This window comes from Macrotis lagotis, chromosome 1, assembly GCF_037893015.1.
Source record: "Macrotis lagotis isolate mMagLag1 chromosome 1, bilby.v1.9.chrom.fasta, whole genome shotgun sequence".
In the NCBI taxonomy this organism is placed as follows: Eukaryota; Metazoa; Chordata; class Mammalia; order Peramelemorphia; family Peramelidae; genus Macrotis; species Macrotis lagotis.
The window spans coordinates 355,339,373-355,367,320 of NC_133658.1; the positions used below are offsets into that span (position 1 = coordinate 355,339,373).

General features: G+C 41.1%; 2 protein-coding genes across 3 annotated transcripts in view; one reads left to right on the forward strand and one right to left on the reverse strand.

Annotated features, from left to right (window-relative positions):
* The window catches only part of SLA2 (Src like adaptor 2), a 49,861-nt gene extending 27,229 nt beyond the window's left edge, over positions 1–22,632 (forward strand). For both annotated transcript variants that reach the window (XM_074212017.1, XM_074212018.1), the window contains exons 6-8: positions 11,988–12,137; positions 13,126–13,252; positions 13,943–22,632. In XM_074212017.1, coding sequence (XP_074068118.1) covers positions 11,988–12,137; positions 13,126–13,252; positions 13,943–14,081 — 416 coding nt within the window. In that variant the 3' untranslated portion in view covers positions 14,082–22,632. The remainder of the gene's footprint in view (positions 1–11,987; positions 12,138–13,125; positions 13,253–13,942) is intronic.
* On the reverse strand, positions 15,149–27,766 carry RAB5IF (RAB5 interacting factor). Its single transcript, XM_074212025.1, has 4 exons — positions 27,493–27,766; positions 22,392–22,495; positions 18,103–18,232; positions 15,149–15,706 (listed from the first exon to the last, which is right to left on the reverse strand). The coding sequence occupies exons 1-4, from the start codon at positions 27,604–27,606 to the stop codon at positions 15,665–15,667; spliced, it is 390 nt and encodes a 129-aa protein (XP_074068126.1). The 5' UTR covers positions 27,607–27,766; the 3' UTR covers positions 15,149–15,664.
* Positions 27,767–27,948: the final 182 nt, after the last annotated feature.

Below are 27,948 nucleotides of genomic sequence, written 5' to 3' on the forward strand. Positions count from 1 at the left end.
CTGGAGGATGGTGCTGAAGCCCTACCTAATCTGAATTTGAATTTCATTGTAGATTTTTTTAGTGAGCCAGAAACTTTCAGAAAGATGCAGAACTGTCCCTTCTTGAACTTCTCTGAAAAGACTTTGGCAGCAGCTAAATCCTCCTTTTTCCTCATTTCTTCATTGAAATAACATTCTGGACATCCCAACTGCTTTGTTTCTCTCCCATTTTAAGCATTGTTTGTAACCCTCCCCACTAAACATTTAGGAACCTTCCTTATCCCACACTCCAAATCTTCATATACCCTATAAACATTAAATAAAATCACTTATTTCCTGTTCCTTATTTTAGGCAAAGGTGTTGAGATGATTTAGCATATAGAGAAACAAACTTGGAATCAGGAGGATCTGAGTTCAAATGTGACCTCAGACACATACTAGCTATATGATCCTGGGCTAGTCATTTAACCTTGGTTGCCCTTAATGCACCAAAAAAGGAAATGGTAACCCACTCCAATATTTTTGCCAAAAAAAAAATGCCATGAACAGTTCTTTCCAGGAGGTCATGAAAAGTGGAACATGACTGAACAACAATCTTAGACAAGTGATTATTTGTATAGCTTAGATAAAATCACCCTTGTGTCTTTTAAAAAAAAATCATTATCAACTGAAGACAAAACATGGAGATATTTTATTAACTATATTGTCATATTTTTCACCGAGATTCTTATGTATCCTATTTAAACTGTAATCCAAAATGTCTTTGGACTAACATGGACTGGGTTCAATCTTTTTTTTTTTGTATTTTATTTTTGCCCGGTTACATGCAAAAATAAGTTTCACCATTTAACCATTGAACCATTGAGTTCCAAATTATCTCCATTCCTTCCTCCCCTCCCATCCCTCTCATTGAGAAAACAAGTTATTAGATATAGATTAAAAATGTGTGGTCATGAAAAACATCACCATAATAGTCATGATGTAAAAATAAAGTTTAAAAAAAAGTATGCTTCGATCCATATTGAGACACCATCACCTCTGTCTTTGGGATGGATAGGATTCTTTATCATAAGTCCTTCAAAGTTCTCTTGGGTCACAGCATTGCTGAAAAAAGATAGGTCATCCATCATTGATCATCCTACAGTATTGCTGTTACTTTGTATATAGTATATTTCCCATTGCATCTGCTCAAGCAAGTTTTTTACTGAGAACATCCTGTTCATCATAGCATTAATCTTTTTTTTCTTTTAGTTTTTTTGCAAGGCAAATGGGGTTAAATAACTTGCCCAAAGCCACCCAGCTAGGTCATTATTAAGTGTCTGAGGCCAATTTTAAACTCAGGTCCTCCTGACTCCAAGGCTGGTGCTCTATCCACTGCACCACGCAGCCACCCCAATAGCATTAATCTTAATCACACAGCACAATTTAATTCCTCAACTGATGGGCATCCCCTCAATTTTCAGTTACAGAAAAGAACTATGATAAAAAAAGGACCTTATATATATTTATAGGTCATTTTCCTTCCTATTTTTCATCTCTTCTGGAATAGCAACCTGGTGATGGCATTGCTAGGTCAAAGGGTAGTTATGGTTTTATAGTTCCAAATTGCTCTAGAGAATTGTTAAATCATTTCATAGCTCCTCCAACAGTGCATCAATGTCTCAATTTCCCTACGTTCTTTCTAACATTTATCATTTTTCCTTCTATCCTATAGCCAATCCAATAGGTATCAGGTTGTACCACAGAATTGTTCCAACTCCCATTTCTCCCATCAATAGTGAGGTAGGACATTTTAAAAAAATATTTAGATTGCATTGATAACCTAATCTGAAAACTGCTGATCATTTATCAATTGGGGAATGGATTTTATTTTTTATAAATTTGACTCAGTTCTCTATGTTTGAGAAATGAGGGCTTTATCAGAGAAACTTGTTTTAATATTTTACCAACATTGCTAGCTGCATTTTCCTCCATCCTATTCCCCTGTACCCCCATTTATTCTATTCTCTCTCCTTTCACCCTGACCCTCCTCAAAAGTGCTGCATCTGATTACCCTCTCCCATGATCTTCCCTCCCTTCTATCACCTGTACCCCCATCCCCCATTCTTTTCCTTCCCTATTTTCCTCAAAGGTAGGATAAATTTCTTTATCCATTTGTGAATGTTATCCTATGAGAATAAGGCACACTCACTCCCCCTCATCTTCCCCTTCTTCCACTCCACTGCAAAAGCTTTTTTCTTGCCTTTTTTATGTGAAATAACCCCATAACCCCATTCTACCACTCCTTTCCCTTTCTCCCAGTACTTTTCTTTCTTTCCCATTAACTCCATCTTTTTAGAGGCAGCTAGATGACACAGTGGATAGAGTACCAGCTCTGGAGTCAGAAGTACCTGAGTTAAAATGCAGCCTCAAACACTTAATAATTGCCTAGCTGTGTGACCTTGGGCAAGTTACTTAACCCCATTGCTTTAAATAAATAAAATTTTAAAAAATAACTCCATCTTTTTAATATATTATGCCTTCAAATTCAACTTCCTCCTTTACCTTGTCTATATATACTCCTTCTTATTGCCCCAATAAATGAGAATGTTCATATGAGTTATTAGTATCATTTTCCCAGTCAGGAATACAAGCAGTTCAACATCATTAAATTCCTCATTATTAATCCTTCCTGTCCACTCTCTCTATGCTTCACCTGAGTCCTGTACTTGGAGATCAAACTTTCTGTTAAGCTCTGGTTATTTCATTAGGTAAGTCTGAATTTCATTGAATTGAATGCCCATCTTTTCCCCTGAAAGATTATGTTCAGCTTTTTTTGTTTTTTTTTTTTTTAGTTTTTACAAGGCAATGGGGTTAACTGGCTTGCCCAAGGCCACACAGCTAGGGAATTATTAAGTGTCTGAGGTGGATTTGAACTCAGGTACTCTTGATTCCAGGGCTGGTGCTCTATCCACTGTGCCACCTAGCTGCCCCCTAAGCTCTTTTGTCTTCCAGAATATCATATTCCAAGTCCTACAATCCCTTAATGTAGAAGCTGTTAAATCTTGTGTCATCCTGACTTGGGCTCCGTGATAATTGAATTTCTTCTTTCTGGCTGCTTGCAATATTTTCTCCTTGACTAGAGCTCTGAAATTTGACCATAATGTTCCTGATAGGTTTCATTTTGGGATCTCTTTCAGCAGGTGATTGGTAGGTTCTTTCACTTTCTACTTTATCCTTTGCTCCTAGGATATCAGAGCAGTTTTCCTTGATAATTTCTTGAAAAATGAAATCCAGACTTTCTTTGTAGTCATGGGTTTCAGATAATCTAATTATTTTTGAATTATCTCTTCTGGATCTGTTTTCTAGGTCAGTTGTTTTTCCAATGAGATATTTCACATTTTCTTATAGTTTTTCATTCTAGTTTTTATTGTGTCTTGACTTCTCACAAAGTCATCAGTTTCCTCTGAGCTCCATTCTACATTTTAAGGGATTATTTTCTTCAGAGAGGTCTTGTATTTTTTTTCCATTTCGCTAATTCTGCTTTTTTTTTAAGGTTTTTGCAAGGCAAATGAGGTTAAGTGGCTTGCTCAAGGCCACACAACTAGGTAATTATTAAGTGTCTGAGGCCGCATTTGAATTCTGGTACTCCTGACTCCAGGGCCAGTACTCTGTCCACTGCATCACCTAGCCACCCTAATTCTGCTTTTTAAGGCATTCTTCTCCTCATTGGCCTTTTAGGCTGCTTTTTTCCATTTGACCCAAACTAGTTTTTAAAATGTTATTTTCTTCAGATTTTTTTATATCTCCTTCACCAAGCTGCTGACTCAGTTTTCATGATTTTCCTATATTGTTCTCATTTTTCTTCCCAATTTTTCCTCTACTTCCCTTACTTGGTTTTCAAAATCTTTTTTGAGCCAAGATGATGGAGTAAAGGCAGACTCACCTGAGCTCTTCCTCAAAACCACTCCAAATACCTTTAAATAACAATTCTAATCAAATTCTAGAGTGGCAGACTCCACAAAAAGACTGAGTGGGAGCACTTAGATGGCACAGTGGATAGAGCACTGACCTTGGGCAAGTCACTTAACCCCACTGCCTTAACATTTATTTTTTTCTTTATGTATTTAAGGCAGTGGGGTTAAGTGATTTGCCCAAGGTCACACAACTAGGCAATTATTAAGTGTCTGAGGCCAGATTTGAACTCAGGTCCTCCTGACTCCAGGGCCAGTGCTCTATCTACTGCACCACCTAGCTGCCCCCACCAACTACCTTAAATAAATAAAATTGGGGAAAAAAGACTGAGTGAAACAATCTTCCAATCCAAGACAACTTTGAAGATCAGGAGGAAGGGTCTGCTGCCCTGGGTGCAAAAGAACAACAAAGCAGCATGAGCCACACCAGAGACAGCTCTGCCTTCAACTAAGCTCAATCTTGAGAATTTTTCAATAATCATTTGTTCTTTGCCCTCCCCGTGTTTTCTTTGAGGAATATCAAAATTTATCTCATATCTAAATATCCATAGAAAAATGAAGAGCCCTCATTCCCCATGCAAGTATACAACCTAACAACTTATCTACTAAAGGACATATTGTATTTAATCCAACCAATAAGGCAAAACCACCAAGGACTTCCATATAAGACCATAAATAGTCAGAATATTTCCTTTCCTTTTCTGTCCACCCTCTCTATGCTTGTGTCTTCAGAAGAGTTGGGAGGGACTCAAGCAAACAACCCCTAAAATGAGCCCCAACTTCCCTGAAGGCTACTCCAGAATTGTAGTGAAGTGGGGTCTATGCTTCCAATATAGGAAAAGAACTTAGGACAACTAGAAGTATATACCACCCCAACCCACACAATCTACCTGATTTGCAATGCAGAGAACTTTTTCTTGATTGACCATTATGAATATGTTTGTATGTATTCACAGTCATATTGGTGGCCTATATACTGGGTGACCCCAAAGTTTTAGTATGATCTGAAGCTTGTCACCATTAGAATATAAACTCCTTGCAGAAGGGATTATTTCATTATTTCTCCTTGTAGCCTCAGAGCCTCACACCCTACCATATAGTAAGCCCTTCATAAACATTGATTGACTGATGGAATGAAGGTTCAAGTTTAGTCCTTTTCATACATCTTGACCTTGTTTCTGGTTCCTGCAGTGATCTGCTCAAATCCAATTCTTTTCTTGATCCAGGAATCCCTTAGTCTTCCTCCCCTAGTTCCTCCCCTGTGACCAGATCTCATTCTTGCTACTCCAGCTTTGACCCGAGAACTCCTTAATGTTGCTTTTTGCCTAATCAAAATACTTGGCCAGTATTTACCTGAGCTATTAACAAATACTATTGAGTTTTGTCCTTACATGTGTTAACCTCCAGAGTTTCATCTTAAGAAAGCACAGACTGAACTAACCCAACTATTCTAGAGAGCAATTTGGAAATAAAGCCCAAATAGCAATAAAACTGGGCAAACCCTTTGATACAGACCTTGTAGAATCCCAAATAGATCTTAAACAAGAGGAAATGAACCACATGTACAAAAATATAGTAGCTCTTTATGTGGTGGCAAAAAATTGGAAATTGAGGAGTGCCCATCAACTGGGGAATGGCTGAACAAGTTGTGGTATATGAATGTGATGGGAAGTGGGGGTACTTCAGAATAAGCCTGGAAAGACCTTATATGAATTTACATGCTGAGTGAAATGAGCAGAACCAGGAGAACATTGTTCACATTAACAAAAACATTATATGTTGATCAATTATGATGGAAATTAGCTCCTCTAAGCAGTTCAATGATCAAGGACAATTCTAAAAGACTAGTGATGGAAAATGCCTTGGCAGCAGCTTGGGTGTGGAGAATGAGACAGTGAGAAGTCCAGGATGACTCCTAGGTTTTGAACCTAAGGGACTGGAAGGATAATGTTGTCCTTAGCAGTAATAGGAAAAGTGGGAAGGGTTTGGGGAAAAGTTAATGAGCTTCATTTTGGACATATTGAAGATGTCTTTCTACTGGACATCAAGTTTGAGATTTCTGAAAGGCATTTGGAGATGCAAGATGGAGGTCAGCAGAGTATGGGGCAGGATAAGTAGATCTAAGAATCATTAGCATGGAGATGGTAATAAATCCATAGGAGCTAGGAGATCACCAAGTGAAATACTATGAGAAAAGAAGAGGGATCTGGACAGAACCTTGAGGGACACCTATATTGGGAGGACAGGATCTGGAGGAGGATCCAGTCAAGGAGATAGAAAAAGAGCAGTCAGAAAGGTAGGAGCAGAACCAGGGAAGGGTGGAGTCCTAAAGACCTGGAAAGGAAGGAGTATTAAAGGAGAGAGTAATCAATGGTATTGAAGGCCACAAAGGAGTAGAGGAGAATGAGGACCGAGAAAAAGCTAGTAGAAGAAACTTCTACCTACAAAGTTCCCATGACTGATGAAATCATATATCTAAGCCCTGCACCCCAAAAAAGTTATAAATAGCTTTTTTTTAGCTGCTGTTTCACTTTATTGGTCCATATTAAGCTTTTGGTCATTAAAACCCCCATACCCCAAATCTATACTTGTATAATTGACTTTTTGACCATTTATCTTTGTCCCTAGACTTTACATTCCCTCCCCCATTTCCTGGGGTATTTGTATTCTGAAGGAGAACTGGTGATGCTAAAGTCTTTAGTCTCTAAAGGAATAATTTTTTTAATTTAAATTTTTTCCCCAATTACATGTAAAGTTAGTTTTTAGCATTCATTTTTTGTAAAGATTTTGAGTTCCATATTTTTCTACTGCCCTCTCTTCCCTCCCCCCCCTCCTCAAGACAGTGAATAATCTGATACAGGTTATACATGTATAATTATGCTTAACATATAGGAATAAATCTTAACTGGAATTTGAAGTACCAGCAGAGGGTGGGGCAGATAACTGAAGGAGTGAGGTGGCACACCTCAGTTGGGGAGACCTGAGTTCAAATCCAACCTCAGACATTTATTAACTGTGTGACCCTGAACAAATCATTTAACTTCTGTCTGCTTCAGCTTCCCTAACTGTAAAATAGAGATAATAATAGCACTGACTTCCCAAGTTTGTTGTGAGGATAAAATGAGGCAATAAAGTGCCTGGCACCTAGTAAGTAGCTATTATTAGTATCAAATTTGGTGACTGGGGCACTGCCCTTTAGTTCACATCATTTGTTTGCTTTGCCACAGAAAACCAATCCTATTTTTACAAATTAACATTTTTGCTTCTATTCCTTTCTTCACCCTATTAAATCTTTTTTAAACCTTTTGTTTTAGAGTTGAGGGATAGGAGGAGGAGTCTCGACTGTTTAGAAATCAACAGTAACCACTTTTCTTGCCAGGTCAGGGGCCCTGGAGGAGATGGGACTGCACAGCTGGAGGGGTGGGGGTGGAGGATGATAGGGAGAGAATTAAGTAAGTGTATGTACCAAGGGACCAATCACTATACAAACAGGAAACCACAGGGCTCCTCTAGCTGAGATCCCAGGTGCCACTAAAGAGAGATAAGGGCTCACAGATGGTCCCCAAGCAGACAAGGTGCCCCTGGAAGGGGAGATGAGAAACCAGAGAAAGTACTGAGAGTTCTCTTTTCTATAGCTTGGATACTTAAATGTATAATATCCTTATTCCCTCCCTTGGATACCCCCCCACACACACACACATACACTCATTCACTTCTGTTCTCAGAGTTCAGAACCCTTAGGTAGATAATGATGGATGAGGGCAGCAGGTGAACTTGCTTCAGTTTGTTAGTGCTTCAGACACCAGCCCTGGACCCTTGACTTAGTCTCTGACTCCTCAGGGACCATTTTCAAAAGCTGTGCCAAGGTCACCCTCTCCCTGATCACCTCAGAGGCTAGGGCCCCATGTATCATCAGTGTTGGCATCAACAAGTACATTCCACCCAGATTGAGGCAAGGTCCTGTGGGCTAAAAGAACCCAGGCTATAGGCCCTGCCCACACAGGCTAGTTGGAGATAGGAGAGAAACATGAGACCATCCTGGACCTGAGGAAACATATGACGCAAATGCAGAGGGAACATTAGTGGAGAGAACAACAGCAATACAAACCAACCAAAATGGAATCCACTTCAATAATCAAGCTTAGGGACCTCCCCCACAAAAAAATTGACCCAAGAAGGCATCTCTGTGACTTCTCTGAGTGCCTGAGGACTATGGGGATGGGCATTGCCTATAATGTTAGATTTTTGCGGATGTATTGTTAGTTTTGCGGAAGTGTTTCCCCCTTTTTGTTTTATCCTTTGTTATAAGGGATGATTCTCTTGGAAGGAGCAGAAGGAAAGAATATATTGGGAACGGTATAATGGGAAATGTAGGTGGCTTCAAGATGGAAGTCAATACAAATTCTTTTTCTTTTTAACGTAGTAGGCTCTACCAGCAGAGTTGCCACAGCAGCGAAGAGGAAGGAGTGATTGCTTAGGGCCGATTCTCAGGCAAAGTTTCATAGAGAGGAGAGGATTTGATCTGGGCCTCACAGGAGGTGGGACAATCAAAATAGTTCATGAGAACTTGAGAGGTATCGCTTTCAGGAATAAGGAAGTGGTAGACCTACTGTTCCATTGCCTGGTCAGACCACATCTGTTCACAGACTCAGAGAGGCTCTTAAGGCGACCTAGTTCCACCCCTTCTTATTTTACAGATGAAGAAAGCTGAGACTCATGAAGGATAAGTGACTTGTCTTGGGCTCACAAGGCCAGTAAGGAGAAGAGGTAGGATTTGAACCAGGATCTCTTGACTCAAAAGTCAGTATTTTAGGAGTATTTTTACTAATTCTAGGGCACTAGAGTTTAGGAAGGACTTTGTTAAGTTGGAGAATATTCAGAGGAAGGGCCACTGGAATGATGAGGAGCCTCAGGTCTCTTCCATGTAAGGATTGGTTAAAGCAGGGGTGGGGAACCTTTTTTCTCCCAAGGGCCATTTGCATATTTATAACATATTCACCTGCTAAATGAGGTCAAATATGTAATTAATTCACCCCCTAAAAAGCTTCTAGATTTATTGAGTTTCGAGTCCTGTCTGCAGTTGCCATGGCAGTGCCAGACCAAATGGCTAGGGGGCCAGACATTCCTTGCTCCTGGGTTAAAGGAATGGGACATGATTCTGGGGGAACCAGGGATGTCATGTGGAAGAAGGATTAGGCTAGCTCTGTTTAGCACCAGAGGGCAGAAGCAGGAACAATGATTAGGAATTTCAACATGTCAGGAAAGACTTCTGAACAACTAGAACTGTCCAAAGGTGGAATGGGTGGCTCAGGGGATAGAGCACCAGTCTGAAGCCAGGAAGATAACTGAGATTCCACCTCTAGAGCCCTCTCATAGAACAGACTTTTTTTTAACTCAGCATAATTTAAGTCTTTTTTCTTTTTTTAAAAAAATATTTTATTTGTTGGTCTCCTTAGGGATGTGACTCACTAGCTGTGTGACCCCCGAGCAAGCCACTTTAACCCTGCTTGCCTCAGTTTCCTCATGAGTTGGAGAAAGAAATTGCAATCCACTTCAGTGTCAAATGAGGTCATGAAAAGTTGGATGCAACTGAAAACGACTGAATACCTTTCCTCAAACCCACTGACCCATCCTTTCTAACCAAGAAAAGCAATTAAGTAAAACCCACTGATAATAACATTTGCAACATTATGTACCCATAGTCCTCTGTCTCCAGGGCTGTCCCAGAGCCAGCTGGTACTGGCTTTAGATGATTATTAAATTATCAGTGAGAACATTTACATCTCAGAAATAGGCCAGGTACCATGATTTCATGGTTTGATGTTTGATTTATTGTCTATACTTAAGAAAGTGATAGAAAAAAATATATTACATTTTAAACTTGAAAATGTTTTACAGTTACCAGGAGGTGTCACTCCTAGGACTCCTAGGAGAGGTAGGAGGTGAATTTCTTCATCCCTGCTCAGATATTAAAATTAATCTTGGCTTCATTCTCACGTTTTCATTTACATAATGTGTAATGATTGTGTATTTTGTTTGACTTTTTCTTATTTCAATCTATGTTAGTTCATGTAAGTCTTCTCATATCTCTCTGAATTCTGCATACTCCTAATTATGTATGACAAAATAATTACAATCAACATACCATAATCTGATTAGCCATTCTTTACTTTATGGACACCAACTTTGTCTCCAAACTTTGCTTTGCTGGTACAAAAGGTACTACCATGAACACTTTTTTGGTCTTTAATCTCCTTGGAGCAAATGTCCCAGGACTAGGATGTTAGCATTAAAATCTTTCTTCAACCATTTTTCTGGTATAACTTCAAATTGTTTTTAAGAATGATTGAGGGGCAGCTAGGTGGCACAGTGAATAGAGCACAGCCCTGGAGTCAGGAGGACCTGAATTCCAACTTGGCTTTAGTCACTTAATAATTATCAGCTGTGTGACCTTGGGCAAGTCACTTAACCCCATTACCTTGCAAAAACAAAACAGAAAAAAGAATAAATTCTTTGAGGGCACAATTACTTAATTTTTTTTTTAAATGATTGGGGGGCGGCTAGGTGGTGTAGTGGATAAAGCACCAGCCCTGGAGTCAGGAGTACCTGGGTTCAAATCCGGTCTCAGACACTCAATAATTACCTAGCTGTGTGGCCTTGGGCAAGCCACTTAAGCCCATTTGCCTTGCAAAAACCTAAAAAAAAAGAAATGATTGGAACAACTCCACCAACAGTGTATTAATGTGTCTGTCTTCCTGAAGGTGCATGTTTTTAGAAATGAAGGACCATAGCTCTTTTCCAACTACAATGGCCAATTGAACACTTACTGCTAAAAGACTTTCAAAAATCCAAAGTTGCTAATGCAATTCAGAAATGGATAATTAAGAAGTATCTGCTGTATCAAACTGACCCTGATAATTCTAAAGTTTGAGCAGGATAAACCAAGAGAAGTAAAATAAAATTTTCCTTTAAAATTGTAGACAAAATTAGGTCTTTTGCCCAGAAATTCAAGAATGGGAAACACTAAGAGTAAAAACCTATGAGGGGATTCTGAAAATGAAGAGGTGATATAATGACCAATGTTGGTTCAGGAATAACTCAGAATGTAATTACGCCTCCCCCTTTGATAGAGAAGTGGTGGACTCTGAAGTATTGCCTGTCAGAAAAGGTTCATGTCGTTAATTATTGTTGATGGTTTTACTTTCTTACAAGGGTTAAGTTCAGGGGATGGAGAGAGGTAAAGACAAAGCATATGAGTAAAACTTTTAAAGGGGGATGGAGAGGGAAGGAAACTTTCCTAAGTGCTGAAGTAACCATTGAGAAACTACAACCACCAATTACTCACTGGACATAGTGAACAGTGAGTCTAGATTTAGACTGGAAAAAGCAAGAAAATCTTTAAGAGCATGATCTCAGTTTCCCCATTTATAAAATAGTAATTGGTATTAAACTTTAGGATGTTGTATTCCTCTTTATATTCCATCTCTAGAGGCCTCTCATAGAACATAGACTTTTTTTTAGTTTGGCATAACCTTATTCTTTTTTTTTTTAAATATTTTATTTGGTTTCCTTAGGGATGTGACTTATAACTGGGGAACAGGCTTCTCTTCTCCCAAATATCCAAAACTTGGTGGGGGACATTCAAAACCTTTGCTCTAAAATCAATATCAGAAAGTTTTCTTCAAAATTTTATTTCATTCAGCACTTTGGGGTTTGTTTTTTTGGTTTGGTTTTGCCTTTCTTTTCCCAGAGCTTAGCACAATTAGCCCACAGTAGATGCTTGATAAATATTAGTTGACCGGTTGACAGAACAGCTCTAGCCCAAACTCTCTTTTCCCCATAATCACATCCAATTCTTCATGGTCTTCAGTTAAGGACCGAGTCATGGCTCCTTTCCCTCCCCTGCCCCTTCTGAACCTGTGTCTACCCAAGGTGAGCAGTCCCTGGGCTACTCATCAGGGCTTGGAGGCATTTTTGTAGCTAGCTGGAGAAGGCTAAGGATCTCAGGTTCCCTGCGGATCTCAGGGGCTTCCTCCTTCACCTTACCTCCTACAGATGCTTACTCCCTGTCCGTGAGGCTGAGTCGCCCTACTTCTCGGGATGTAGTCAGACACTACAGGATTCATCGCCTGGAGAATGGATGGTTCTACATCTCTCCCCGGCTCACTTTCCCCTCACTCCAGGCCCTGGTGGACTATTACACAGGTACAGGGGATTTATCCAGTGTTTGGAGCTGGTTGGTCAGGATATCCTTGGACACAGAAGAGGGAAGGAAAGACCTTGGACACTGTTCCAGCCAGATGCAGTCTGTCCCCTTCCCTTTCTTCCAGGAAAATCTATTGAGAAACATAAGATGTGGACAGAATCCTAGACTTGGGATTTCAGATACCATGGTTTTAATTCTGGGTCTGCCCTATATCACCTAGAGTTATTGAAACTATGAATTCAAATACTTCCCTTAGACACTTAGTTCATTTTCCCCACTTACCTCATAAGAGTTCTTTTGAGAACAAATAACATACATAAAGTACTTTGCAATTCTCAAAGTATTATATAGACACTATAGATTGACTTGGGACTATTTTCTTCTCCTTTCTGGGCCTCAGTTTACTCCTCTATAGGATGAGAGGGTTGGACTAGAGAACTTGCAAGGGTCCTTCTAATTCACATTCTGTCACTGAGTTCCCAGTTCTGACCACCTTAACGGCAAGGAAGGTTTTAGCAGACCTTTCTCCAGTGTTCATATTTCAGGGGACCTCTGGTCTTGTTCTAGATCTGTTTGTTGTGTGGGGGTGGAAGTATCCTTAGAGGAAGGAGGACCAGTGGTATTCCTTCTAACTCCATATTGCCTTTGTATATCTAATATATAAATAGTGAGTGATAATAATCATTTGTTTTAGTCTGTCAGACCTGGAAGAGATCCTTAAAAATCAAAATACCGCTCAAAATACCCACTGACAGTGAAGTCAGTGGCAGAGTTAGGATTACAGTAACCTATGCCTGATCCCCAGGCTGGGTCTGATTCTACTACAAAACTGATATTATGACTCAGATTCCTTGTCCTGGAGCAAGGATATTGAAAATGATGCAGTCAGGCCCAAGCAGGACTTCCCTTGGCCTAGGGCATGGATGATGGCTAAACCGGGTGGGAATGCAGCATCTGGGTGACTGACTTGGATTAGCTCTTCTACAGAGATGGCAGATGACCTTTGCTCCCTGCTCAAGGAGCCCTGTGCCTTTCATCAAGTGCTTCCTTTGAAAAACATCCCTCCACCAGTGACTGTCCAGAGACCAGCTCTCAATTGGAAAGAAGTGGACAGGTAAGAGGCACTCCTGACTGCAAGGCTATCTCTGAGGCTGAAGGAGGTATCAAATCCTAGGAATCTAGATGGGGAAATTGAGTTTATTTGCAGGAAATAATCCAAAGGAATAGAATCAGTGCTAAACACTATGAGGTGCTAGAATAGTTAGGGAAGACTTGTTTGAAGTGAGGTCAGTTCTTGAGTTCAGTCTTAAAGGGGCAAAAAGAAATTACTTAAGTGGAGAAAGAAGACATTCCAAATCTGGACTAGTGTAAGAGAGAATCTTTATATTTTTTTATTTTTAATTTTTTTTGCAAGGCAATAGGATTAAGTGACTTGCCCAAGGTCACACAGCTAGGTAATTATTAAGTGTCTAAGGCCGAATTTGAACTCAAGTCCTCTTGAATCCAGGGCCGGTGCTCTATCCAGCTACCCATGGGAAATCTTTTAGAGAAAAATGAGACATTGCACAGTTTGTGGCAAATAATCAATGTTTGTTGACTTGCCTGGCTAGGAGCATGATGAGGGATGAGAGATCAAATTGGATGGGAAAGAGAAGACCAGATGATGAAAAGGTGTATTTTGGACAGTGGAGAACCATAGTAGATTCCTGGGCCTTAATAAGAGCAAAATTTAAGTGACATGAAATGTGAAGCATATGGAAGACATCAATGGTGCCTGATCTTCTTTTCTCTTCCTTCTATACAGCTCCCTCTTGTTGTCAGAGGTGTCCTCCTCAGGCGACACTTGTCCTATTAGTGTGGGGCTCCGAGAGGCAATCGGCACCTATCTCAGCATGACTGAGGATCCATCACTGGACATCAGTGACCAGAGGAATAAGAAATAGAATTAGGGCCAAGTCCTTTGAAGAGGTTTTCTTGTGTCCCTCTCCTCTATTGACTTTGGGAAAATGATATGCAGGGACTCTGGGCAGACCTTCCTTTAAGGGCATTTCCTTTTCTCATGTGGCTGCATAGATTGGGGGGGGAGCCTCCCAAAATGGGACTTAGAATTTGCCCAGTCAGAGGACTGTAGCCTTCTCTTGATTCATGATTACTTAACTGGAACAGTACCACAACTTAAGACAGAAAGAATAAAATCACTCCCTGGGTGTTGACTCCAATTCTTTCAATCAAAAATTCTCCATCTTCTTGAAAGCTTTGGGCTCTCCCCATCCTAGTGGAATGAGTAGCCAGTTTCCCATAGGGTTCCTGATTTGACACAAGCACCAAGAAGACTGCCTAAGAATCAAAGTGGACAAGTTTCAACAAAACATAAAAACTTGCCCCGATGTTATGGTAAAAATCTTTAACTTGCTAGGCCTGTAACTTCTGTCCCTTAAAAGAATGCCAGTCCTATTCTTCTTTAGCAGATGGCTCCCTTCTACACTGTCCCTGCTAAGCTGCTCCATCTGTGGCCTGTTCCTGCTTGTTTTTGTTCATTGCCCTATCTCTGGGACTCATCTATCATCTCTGCTCTGTCTCCTCCTTCCTCCTCTGGGCCAGTTTCCATCAGTGTCCTTTGAGCTGGGGGAGATGGAGGTGATCATATCACTAGCCTTAATCATAGGTTCTTCTGCCACCTTGTGGGCAGAAATGCAATTGCTATCACCTGAGGCGTCATCTAGGCTTTTTTTAAGAGTCACTGCCTAATTGTAGGATTTCATATCCTAAAGTAAGGAAATGACTATCTCACCAATTTTATTCTACCCAAAGCTTGATCCAGGTCACATTATAAAACTTTAAGAGGGAAGAGGCAAAATTCAAATCTGGCAGAGTGCTAAGAATGAGGAGGAAGGTCCGAGTCAAGAGAGACCAAGTCAGCTGGGCAACCCTGATCAGGATACTAGCCACAAACCCCTTCTTGAATAGCTGATGGTAGCCCCTCAAACTTTCAATCAAAGACTGAGATCTGTTAATAAGATCCGGTTTATTCAAGTTCTCTTAAAACATTTTACAATGGAAATTATCAGACATGTTCTGTATTATGAACCACACACATTCTGCCATGCTTTGTCCAAGAACAACTCAAAACACCATAAAATGCCATTGATATCTTTAAAATTGTGTGTCTGATGGACAGCCGAGGAAGACGAGACAATTTCACCTTTCATTCAGATCCTAAGATAAATGAAATCACTAGATCCATTCATCCAACAGGTATTAGTGATGGGTAGTCAATAAAGGCATGGACAATGGTCGTGATGGAACAGTTCAGTAATGCTTTCAAAATAGGGATGGCTCATTTAAAAGTTCCAAGACACGACACTGGTAGAAAACACTGGTAACCAACGCACTGATTCTCAGTTTGGGAGAATGGGCATCACAATCTCCTTGTGGCCGAAATGCCCCTGACCACTGGCACGTTTCTGGCCTGTGATTAGAATGTCCTTTTGAGTAAACAGTGCTAGCTGGGGTGGGCTGCAGCCTGTCAGTCATAGTGGATGGCAGTGTAAAAGATGATCCAAACAACCTAAAAGGAGACACAAGGAGCAAAGATTAATCCTACCAGGCCATCTTTTTTTTTTAAGTTTTTGCAAGACAGTGAAGTTAAGTGACTTGCCCAAGGTCACACAGCTGGGTACTTATTATGTGTCAGACACAAGGAGATTTCAGGAGTGGCAGGGAGCAGAGTGAAAGAAATAAGGATGCTATTCCTGGGGAAGTAAACCTCCCTGATAGGAAGCTTCTGAGAGAATCAGAGTTCCAATGTCTCTAACTGGTTAGGTGGAACAACTTTACTCCACAAATCAAGTTACTGAAAAAAGTTGTTAAGAAGTTTCCATTGTGTTTGAGAACATCATCCCCCTAAATCACAATCTTACAAATGTTTTATCAGCTAGCCCAGCTGGAACAAAACTTAGAGAAGTAAGGATACTTTCCTTGAGCCATACTATTCCTAAGTGACCAAGACAGAAAACAAATCTATGTTTTCAGACTACAAATTCAGCATACTCTTTCCACTTAAGTTAGGATATTTTAAGTGTGTAAGAGAATTATGATGCCATGAGATTAGAAATCAATGAATTCTGACAGTGGGACACAATGGAAAGAAGAGTCTGGATTTAAAATCTACTCCAGTTGCTTACTCCCTGTGTGATTTTAGATAAATCTCTTGAGCTCTCCGAGTCTCATGTTGTCCTTCATTCTTTTTTTTATTTAAGGCAATGGGGTTAAGTGACTTGCCCAAGGCCACACAGCTAGGCAATTCCACCTAGCTGCCCCTTTGAGTCTCATGTTTAGACCACATAATTTAGCATTAATGTCGAAGTATTTTTTGTTTTGGTTTTCTAGATTTTTCAAGGCAGTGGGGTTAAGTGGCTTGCCCAAGGCCACACAGCTAGGTAATTAGTAAGTGTCTGAGGCTGGATTTGAACTCAGGTTCTTCTGACTCCAGGGCCGGTGCTCTATCCAGTGCACCACCTAGCTGCCCAATGCACAAAGTTTTTAAAGAAATTTAATAAGTTTTTAAATTTTGGTGAATTTTAAAAGAAATAGTCTCAGATCTCCATCAAATGTGCTAATGATGCAAGCAATCCAAAAACCTTCCATTTCTCAATATTGGACATCACTGAAACATAGAAACCGGGAAGGACTACTGAATCTAGCCTTCTCTAGTCTTTTTTTTTTCCTTCAGTTCAATCTCCTAGTTATGTTGTGCTCAGGCAAATTAAAAAATTATAGCAGCCGAGGAAGAGTCAAGTAGCAAAGGGAGCAGCTACCTAGGATTAGAGTTGTGGCAAAATATCGACCAAACACTGTCCCTGGTAGATAAATTAGGTACTGTTGATGTAGTTAAAGAATCACAGGTGTCAGCTAACATTTTACAAGGAGGGGTATCAAGATAACTGATGGAGACCATGCTCAGAATGGAAGGTTGTAGACTACTATGGGAGAAGAAGGCAAACCTCACATCTAAGTACTACTCATACCACCAAGTAGGCATAAGAGCCAAGACTTGAACCTGAAAACAAAACATAAAAGGGTATACACACACACACACACACGTATATAGGTGCCTTTGAGAATCTGAAATGGTGGAAATCAGAAGCACTCAAGTCAAATGCTTGAATAGAGCATTTGAATGTAAGTCCTTTGAGGAAAGAATGTCTCCCTTTATATTTGTATCCCAATATTTAAAAACCTAAACTACTATGAACATAGTAAACAATAAAAAATGAATTGTAAAAAGCTCTTAGAGCTGTTATAACTTGTGGCAAGTCATGTGATTCCTAAAGTACTGAGATGTGGTATATCAAAAAAATAATAGAACCCTAGGTGACAGTAATAGAAGTCTAGTGTTTAGAAAACATGATAGTCCTGTTGTTCTCTACTCTGGTCAAACCCCATCTGGAGTATATTGTTTATAAATCTGGGTGTCACTTCAGGATAGACATAGACAAACTATCGTTATACCTAAGGGAAGATGATTAGGATAGAAAATGTTTGAAATCATTAGAACACTCTCTGGTTACTGAGTGTGGTGAACAGAAGATGTAGGGGAGATAAGATCTCTAAGGGATGAGAGATTAGCTTGTTCTTCTTAGCCCTGGAGGGCAGAACTAGGACTGATGGATAAAAATTACAGGAAGGCAGACTTCAGCCTAAAATATATAGGCAACTAAAATAAGAGTTGCCTAACAATGGAATGAGCTAATGGGCTCATTTCTAAGTTGATGTGTTCACTGGAGGGATTTGAGGAGGGGGACAAGCTACTTTGGTCAGGACTACCCATAGAAAAATTTTATCCATTAGAAAGATAGGGTTGATCTGGATGACCTGAGAAATCCTTTCCGAACCTAAAAACAAAGAATTTTAATTTATCAGAATAATCAGAATCTACTACTGCTTGAAGAGAGAAATAATTACCATAAACAATGCAAAAGACGTCATAAAACCTTCTTTTGTGAGTTCCCACGTCCCACCATAATCTTCTTCATCAATTTGTTGGAAGCTGCTGAAGTAGAGGTACAAGATTCCAGCATTGATCAGGCAGAATCTGAAAAGGGGAGATACATTAAACTTCACCACAATTCAGAAAATTAAGAACATACAAGTGCTAATTACAGATAGCCCTTACAACAACTTCAAAAACTCCTAAGTTTAAAAAGACCCTACAAGACCTCCAGCAGTCAAGAGGTGCCACCTGAAGTACAAGTCAAGAGGGTAAATTCCTGGTAAGATTCTGAGATTTTACTCACAGAATAAATAGGAATAAAACATCCCTGGCTAGCTTTTACCATTTTCACCCCTGGGGTCCTAATACAAAGAGCACGAGTTCCACACCATAAATCTTGGCATTGCTCAAAAGGGCTGGGTTTTTTTCTTTACAAATGTTGGTCAGAGAATGACCTAATTCTTTTAGAACTTTTCTTGTTGCTCAGCAGCAGCAGGAAAGAAAGTGCCCATGGAGCCATTCCAGCCCCTGACCCCACTCTTAGTTCATCTCTCAGAATGACGGATAGAAGCCTCTCAGTAGATCTGAGCTTGCCCAATTGGGCACGAGGCAACAATGTTAGGTTTTCTGCAGGCTATGACAAAGCAACTAAACGCTCAGGTATCCTACATCATTCCTACTGAACAAAGAAACCAGAGACTACTTAGATGGCAGAGACAGGCCAAGATTCCTGCATCCTAAGTGATTCTACCTTAGCTTTAAGGCTCCTGGCCCATCTAATTTTTGGTAACTGATCAGGGGCAGGGATTGATTCAGGAACTACAAAACACATTAACATTCATGTATTAATTATTTTCCTTAAGTGCAAAATGGAAGAGAGCATATATCAATCAACAAATGGTTATTGAAAATAGTCTAATTCTTTTATAATCTCCCTACATGATTTAGCAACAGGAGAAAAAAATCTACCCAGATGCATGCTAGGTGATTAAAGCTTGTTATGTGTTGTGTCCTTATGCCAGATCACTGTGGGAAAGACATGGAAAATGACATGTTTCTGTTCAAGAAGCCAAGTCTATATGGAGACAGGAACTAAATACACAAAAATGCTAAATACTGAAACAAGGCAAGGATTCCTGGAGAGGAAGGAGGTGGTGGGGTTGGACCCATTCACGAAGGACAATGGACAACTCCAGTGAACATGCATGAAAACACATTAATAAACCTGGCTTCTCAAGAGACAATAAGGAGACTCTTGCTTTAGAATGAGTTTTTGACTAGTCACTATTTTAAGAGTGACCATTTAACAACAAAATTCAGTATAGAGTTGGCAGAGCATCAGTCCATTGGATCACTAGACTAAATCTCTCAATTCTGGAAATGGACAAGATCTAAACAGTTTCCCAATGAAGCAGGATTACCTACTTTATTTAGCTCAAGTGACTGGAGGGAGCTGAGATAAGTATTTTCATTTAAAAACATTTTTATGATGTGATGGATGAGAAATACCAGGAGATCCTGATCTTAAAGGCAATTTTTATGAGCTCAACCCTCCCCCTTAACCCTGAACTAAGTCAGGTAAAGATGTGAAGTGATAGGCAGAAACAAAAAGTCAAGCAAGTAGGAGAGGCCAGCTCAGGCTGAGGAAAAACACATTGCTTTGTATAAATCACTCAACATTTCCTATAGTCTTTCCTGAGAATTTTAAGCCAAGGGAGTGAAAGAACCTATTTTGTAGGCAAGTCAGTGCTCTGTAGGCATAGTATATCTAGTATACTGGCAGAACAGTAAAGGGAAGGTTATCCTGAAGTAAGGCAATATAATAACATTATCTCATTTGGTCTAATCAAAGCCAAGAATAGGCTTATTTTCTATTCTGCTAATTCCTTACATTCATCGGGGTTGTTTTTTATCATTTATTTCAAAGAAAAAGTAATTGTTCTAATAGCTGAACTTATTCCATTAGATATAAAGAACACTAGCATCATTAAACATCAGAAAACAAGGTTCTAGTCCTCCATCTGCCACTTGCTATCTATGAGACTTTAAGAAAAATATTTAATGTCTTGAGGGTCTCAGTTTTCTTACTTGACAAATAGGAATAATAATGCCTGGTAAATAATACTGATTATAACTTCACATTAGGGGCAGCTAGGTGGTGCAGTGGATAGAGCGCTGGCCCTGTAGTCAGGAGTACCTGAGTTCAAATCCGACCTCAGACACTTAATAATTGCCTAGCTGTGTGGCCTTGGGCAAGCCACTTAACCCCATTGCCTTGCAAAAGTCTAGAAAAACTTCACATTAATATAGCCCTTTACATTTGCAAAGTGTTTTGTATATTAATTTGATTTTCATAGCATCAGGGCAAGAATTATTACCCCCATTTTACAGATGAGGAAACAAACTCAGTGACCTCTCTTAAGGTCTCATAATAGAAATCAGTGAAGGCAAGGTTTAAACCTAAGTTGTAAGGATATGAGATAATATAATGTACCTGTCAGTTGCAAAGTTCTAAATAAAATCTGGTGACATTTTTATACAGAACCTGGATTAACACCAGAGTTATCTCCTTTCCTAGAGACCTGACCTCACATAGCTGAAGATCAGCCACTTCCTCTTGTTCTGATTCTCCTTCCTCCACTCTTCCAAGGCTGGGCTCAGGGCCAATTCATTGCTCATTAGCATTTTCACTCATCTGGTTTTGCTTTCTCTCCCTCAGAAAGCCTAAATGGGGCAAGGAGACTGAAAGTGAGGGCTTGGAGTATCTGAAGAGTTAATTTGTACCTTCCATAGTTTTTTAAAAGAGTACTTTAATACCACCCTCAAACCCAAAGATACTTTATATTTTCTGGGGTAAGATGAGTTACCAAACAATAGGGCATGACAGATCAAGAATTATCGCTGGAGTCAGGAAGACCTAGGTTCAAGTGCTGCCTCTCACATACTGGCTTTATGAACCTGAGAAGTCCCTTAGTCTCTCCTCAGGAAACTTTCAAAGACTATAAATTGCAGAACCATTGTACTCTGCCTTGGTAGAGCTAATTTCTTCCCTAAGATTTCTCCACACCATTGAAGTCACAGGTCCAATCCAAAAATAAAATGTTAGTTCCTGGTAGCAGCAGTCACTTAACTGGGAAGGATGGCTCTATAATGAACAGTCTAGAGTAGGTCTGGGGGCACATATAGTGAGGAAACTGCTCTAAGAATAATGCAAATAGGGGCAACTAGGTGGTGAAGTGGATGGAACATCGACTGTGGAATCAGGAGGACTGAGTTCAAATCCAGCCTCACACACTTAATACTCTGTGACCTTGGGTAAGTCACTTAACTCCATTGCCTTGCAAAAAATCCAAAGAATACTGCAAGTAAAGTCAGATACTCAATCAACAAATATTCATGACTTATTCATGACTCTCCTCAGGGAGAGGGAGGAACAGTTGAGGCCTTCCTTCCATTCAGTTTGTACTGTGAAGCATCATTCCAGCATGGAAATGCCCTGGGTCCTTCAAGGCAATGAGAAATGCAATGGAGATTTAGCTTGGGCAAGTTCTACCAAGTTGGAAAGGTTTCAAGAAAAGAGCAATAAAACTGTCTATCTACAGTCTGTGATCCAACTAACTAGCTAGCTACAGGACAATTCATTTTTCTGCCATAGCAACTTGAAGACGATCTACCATGTCATTGAGGGTGTTTGACTGGCATCCCTGAGATGATATAATGATGACACTTTGGGCTGACAGAAGCCTGAGACATAGAAACAGGAGAGTCAGCAGAAAGCCTGAGTTCTAGGCTCACTTAATGATCATGAGCCTTAGTTTCCTTACTGAAAAATGTGAAAGATAACATAATATAAGAGGGCTGCTATAAAGATCAAAAAAATGAATGTATGACAGTAGTCTGTCTTAAAGCCAGGTGAAAATATTCTTAGAAACTCATGAATCAAATGAGCTAGTCATATCAGGACCAGATTTATCCATTAGTATTTTGAGAGTCAGGGGCTGGCTCTGGCAGGGCTGACACCGACATTTCTCTATTTAACAAGGGATGACAACACAGTAATACACACTGAGGGTACAACTTCCTCTACCTTAAGCTCCTTAAAGAACTCTTGCCAAGGCAAAGATTCAGCTGTCCAAAGTGGACACCATAGAAGCTCATATTTCTATAGGTTTTAAAACTGACAAACTGCTTTTCTTAACCCTGTAAGATGGAGGTTTTTACTATGAGGGAGACTATGACATGTTAGAAACTCATGACTTACACTGCTATTCCCACGAAGCCCTTCAGTGGCACCACTCCCCAAATGACGCCCAGAACAACTGCAATGATCTGTCGGAACCAGTAGATCACATCTAAAAATTCATCCTGTGGAAAAGGCAAATAGGTTGAATTAGAGCCTGAACATCCTTGATTTGCAACAAGCCAAGCAAACAGCCTGGAGAGAATGATGATTTCATGGGAGATAGGCAGGCTTCCAATACTGCCTGTGCTGCTGTGAGATCTTAGGCACCTCTTGGGACTTCAGTTTCCTTATCTGTAAAATAAGGAGATTGTTCTTCCCAAGCTCTAACTCTATGATTCTTTGACAATCACATAGCATAAGGCCTCCTGTTGTGCACAGGAGGGACCAAATCTTCAAACCCAGAAATGTCAGGATTTTATAACTATTTCCTCCAAGAGAGTTGGTACAAATGAAAGCCAAAGAATCAATCAAGTTTTTAGAAATAGTTTGGAGAGACTACTTATAAAATTTACAAAAGGAATATAGTGATTAGCCCTAGTAGCTAAGGACAATTTTATTGGGCACATGAGAAGTATTTTAAGAATATTTAGTATTTTAGATTTCATGGATACATCTCATCCGGCTTCTAGTCTTTGTACATAAAGTAGGAAATGAATGGGAAGACCTAGGCAGATTCCGTTTCAAGTCAATGTGTCTTCTATGTGGAAGGCACTGGGACAGGTCAAGGAAATATAAAGATGTCCTGCCCTCAAGGGGCTTATAGAACTATTCATAAGTAAATAGTTATATGCAAATTAGTTTTGAGAGAAACAATGTTAATGAGGAAGAGATATCAGAATACTATGAAAGGTCTTGTGTAGGATGTGTTACCTGAGGTGTAGTATTAAAAATTCTGTAAGACAAAGGTAGGAGGGCATGCATTCCAGGTATGGGGTACCATTTGCAGGAATACAGGACATCCTTTATGGGGAATATCTAGCTGGCCAATTTGGTATGGAGAATGTATGAAGGGTGTAATAATAAAATCAGAAAGATAAGGAGTCAGACTGTGGAGAGCTTCAAGTTAGGCTGATGAATTTATATTCCTGACAGAATCATATGTATACAGACATATTGAGGGAAACAAGTCTCCCTCCCCGCCCCCAAGATAGGGTTATTTATACATTCCTTTTGAAACTTTTATAAGTAGTTTTTTGGCAATGGGGTTAAGTGACTTGCCCAAGGTCACACAGCTAGGCAATTATTAAATGTCTCAGGTCACATTTGAACTCACATCCTCCTGACTCCAGAGCTGGTGCTCTATCCATTGCACCACCTAGCTGCCCCTATAGTTTCAATACATTACTTTTAAAAAAAATTTCTTTCCTCAAATCCATGAAAATACAATTTTTAACTTTCAAACTTTTGAGTTCCACCTTCGCCTTCCTTGAGAAGACAAGCAATTTGTTATAGAGTATGCATAGTCATGCATAATTTCCATAATTCATGCATAATAATTTCCATACTAGTTATATGTAAAAAAAAGACAAAAAAACAAGAAAATAAAGTTTTTTAAAAAAGTATGCTTTAATCTATATTCATACTCTATCAATTCTTTCTCCAGAGTGGGGATCATTTTTCATCATAGGTCCTTCAGGGCCAGCTAGATGACAAAGTGAATAGAGCACAGGCCATGAAGTCAGGAAGACCAAGTTCAAATGTGACCTCAGACACTTAATAATTGCCTAGCTATGTGATCCTGGGGAAGTCACTTTTTTTAAAAAAGATTTTTCAAGGCAATGGGGTTAAGTGGCTTGCCCAAGGCCACACAGCTAGGTAATTATTAAGTGTCTGAGGCTGGATTTGAACCCAGGTACTCCTGACTCCAAGGCCGGTGGTCTATTCACTGTGCCACCTAGCTGCCCTGGGGAAGTCACCCTTAACCCCACTACCTTAAATAAATTTTTTTTTTAAAAATAAGTCCTTCAGGGGTGGTTAGGTGGCACAGAGGATAGAGCACCGACCCTGGAGTCAGGAGGATGTGAGTTCAAATCCGACCTCAGACACTTAATAATTACCTAGCTGTGTGGCCTTGGGCAAACCACTAAACCCCATTTGCCTTGCAAAAACCTAAAAAAAAAAAAGGGGGGTCCTTCAGAACTGTTTTGGATCATTGTTATAGCTGAGAATAAATAAGCCATTCACAGCTGATCATCATATAATATTGCTATTACTGGCAACACATTACTTTTTTTTCCAGTTTACATGAAGCACTTTTATTTTTTCCTTACATGCTGGGTATTACAATTCTTAACTCTTAGGATGACTTACAAATTTTGATATTCAACTGTCATGTGAGATCATTAAGGCAATGTACGATAATCACACATAAAATCAACTAGATGCACAAATATACAAGTTGTAAATGCCAACATTTCTATAATTCAAGGTTGAGTAATTTAGCTCCATGACACTGAGGAAAAACAGTAGGGGATTAAGAAAAAAACAAAAGAAAACCGTTACTTAAGGTATGGATTCAATAAGAATTCCTGCTAAAATGGTGGCAACACATTTAATAAACTCTTTCCAGCCTTAGAAGAAAAAGTCAGAAAATCAGTTCTTTTATATGCTGGAAATCTGGCCTTTAGATACCTTGTACAGATCTGAAGTTTTATAGAATTAAACTATGCAGTGTCAACCAACAGGATTCCATACTGCCGTATTATCAGGTTAAATCTCTAAAGATGTTAACTCAGCCTAATCTGTTGAAATGAAGACCAATATAAAGGTTTAGGTCAAAGATGTGCACAGGTAGGCTAAAACACACACCAAGGAAAGAACAGCTAAACTTTGAAGAATACACCAAATCAGTAATGGTTCAACAACATAAAGAATACTGATATTTGTTTAATATCAGATACAAACTTCCCCAAGGACAAGTTTCTTTTCAAAGAAGGCTAATTCCAGTTTTATGAAGCTAACATGAGATGTATTATTTATGAGGGGAAATTTTTACTTTGTGAATAGTCATGCAGCAAATGCTATCCATTTCCAATGGATAATGGATGGGCAAGATTCATCATATTTCTGCTCATTACATTACTTCTTAAATATTTACTGATTACCAACATTGATACCTAGTAACAATACAATTTCCAAATTTTCGAGTTTGAATATCTGTTAGATCTCCTCCCTACTAAAGAAGCCCTAGGATATACGATCATCATTGGAATATAAGATTTGGAGTTGGAATGATGGCAATAAGAAGCCATCACAGATTTTTGGGCAGGAGTGAAACAGTCAGATTTCCATTTTAGGACTTTCAATTTGATAGCTGCTTGGAGGACAGATTGGAAAAAGATGAAACTGGAAGATGGTGACCAATTAGAGGAGACTAGTGCAAGAGTATAAAGCAAAGGAGACTTAGAATTAATTGATAAGATTTGACAATTGACTGTATAGCTCCTTAAATGGAGACTCTGCCAGGTACAACTGGCTTACTCATTCTCTACTGGGGATGACACATACATATATTAAAGGAGGAAGACACTGGAGGCTGGTGCCAAAACAAACATAAATAAAAGGAACTTATCACGTTTAAAGACATGAAAAAGGAGAGATCTGCTCTAGAAGGATATGAAAATTTCTAGCCTCTCATCTGTACTTAGGTACAAAAGTCACACAGCCAACTATCTAGAAAGTTGCACAAGGCAATAAAGAGGTGATAACCAACAAGTGGTTCTAGATTTTGCAAGAGGTGGGCAGAATCCAACAAGTTAGGTCAGATGAAGGCCTAAATGTTGTAACCCTATTTCTAGTAATCAGGGCAAAAGCAGTGTGACCCAGAAACCTAGGCTAATGGCAGTCTGCCAGGGCTGTGGAGCCAAAGTAAAGTCTTGAGAGGGTCAGAAATGGAATCCAAAGAAGGATCCAGGAAAACCAAGAGAATATGGATATAGACTCAAAATGACACGGCCCAGCTCTGTAAGTCTCAGACATAGTAAAAAAAATAAAAGTAGAGTCCATTTTGGTACATACCCCAGTCCCAACCCCAACCTTGTCAGCTTTGAGGAATGGAGAAAAGGAGAAATGTTAACCATAACCATAACCTATTGCTTATTCTTTATTCTCTTCAGATTTGTAGTATCTTATTTTGATGCTCCACACAATGACAAATATGGGGAGAACTCAGGTCCTGACTCCAGGGCCGGTGCTCTCTCCCCTGTGCCACCTAGCTGCCCCTCCCAAATCTTCCTATACATATACCATCTTTCACACATTCACAGACACGAGTGTGACCGGGCTCCTCATTGTCACTTAATACCGGGGTAACGTTTTTCTTTCCCTTTCCCCCTCCCTCATAAGCCTAACGGGTCCTCTATCTAATGCTTCCGAAGTGACAGAATTCTACATCCCACGTGTCTCCCAACAAGAGCCTCACACCCAAGTTGCTTTCATTCATGCCCTCTTCTAGGGTACTGTATTCGGTTACAGGTGGTACAGTTCAAATACACTGTTAAGGAACCAGGGGGCGGCTAGGTGGCGCAGGGGAGAGAGCACCGGCCCTGGAGTCAGGAGGACCTGGGTTCAAATCCCATCGCAGACACTTAATCATGACGTAGCCGTGTGGCCTTGGGCACGCCGCTTTAACCCCATTTGCCTCGCAAAAACTTAAAAAAAAGACGAGGAACCAGGAGGGTGAAGTGCCTCCACTTTGCGGCAAGAGGCTGAACGGAAGCGGCTTGTACTTTCTTTTTACCTGAAGGAGAAAAAGGTCGGGGGAGAGAAGACTGGCGGCGTAGGCTTCTGCTCGCTAAGGGGGCCGGGGGCCCGTCGGGCGGCCCGCGGCGAGGCGCGCCCGGGGCCGGGCAGGGCTTCCCTGGGCCCCGCCGGCTCTGCCCTCCTCCACTAAGCACAGGGCGGGGGTGGAGTGCGGCGCCCCTCGGCCGCCTGCTGCGCGGCCCACGCGGGGCACCTGCGCGGCGGTGAGGACCCCGGCCCCGCGCCAGGCCGGCCGGCCCCGCGCGGCCACACGCGCTCCCGGGCCCGGCGTGCGGCAGGCCGGCGCGTGCGGCCGCGGAGGAGGCCCGGCCCGGCCGCGCCGCGCCCCCGGCGGGCGGGTCCCCGCCGCACGCCGTACCTTGTCCTCCCAGGCCGCGTCGCTCCGCAGCGCTTTGCTCCAGGCCGAGCCCTTCGGGGCGCCGTTGGCCAGGTGCGGCTGCGGCGGCTCCTCCTTCCGCCTCCCGCCGCTCATCCTCCCCACGTCCGTCCGTCCGTCCGTCCGCGCCGGCGCTGGGCCGGGCCTGGAGCCAGGGAGCGGAGCCTCCCTGTGCGGGGTCCCGCGGCCCGCCCCGGCCGGCTCCCACTGCGGGCGCCCTTCAGCTCAGCGGGCGAGGAGCGCCGGAGCGGGGGAGGGCGCCGGGAGGAGCGAGGGGGCGGGGCCGGACGCGAGGAGGGCGGAGAGAGGCCCGGCGTCCTCCCGCTGGCGTGCGGCGCGGCCAATCGGCGTCCGGGGTGCGCCGCCGCGTGAGGGGCCCCGCCCCCGCCCCGGCAGGCGCGCGGCTCACGTGACGGGCTCCCCTCGGGGCGGGTTTCG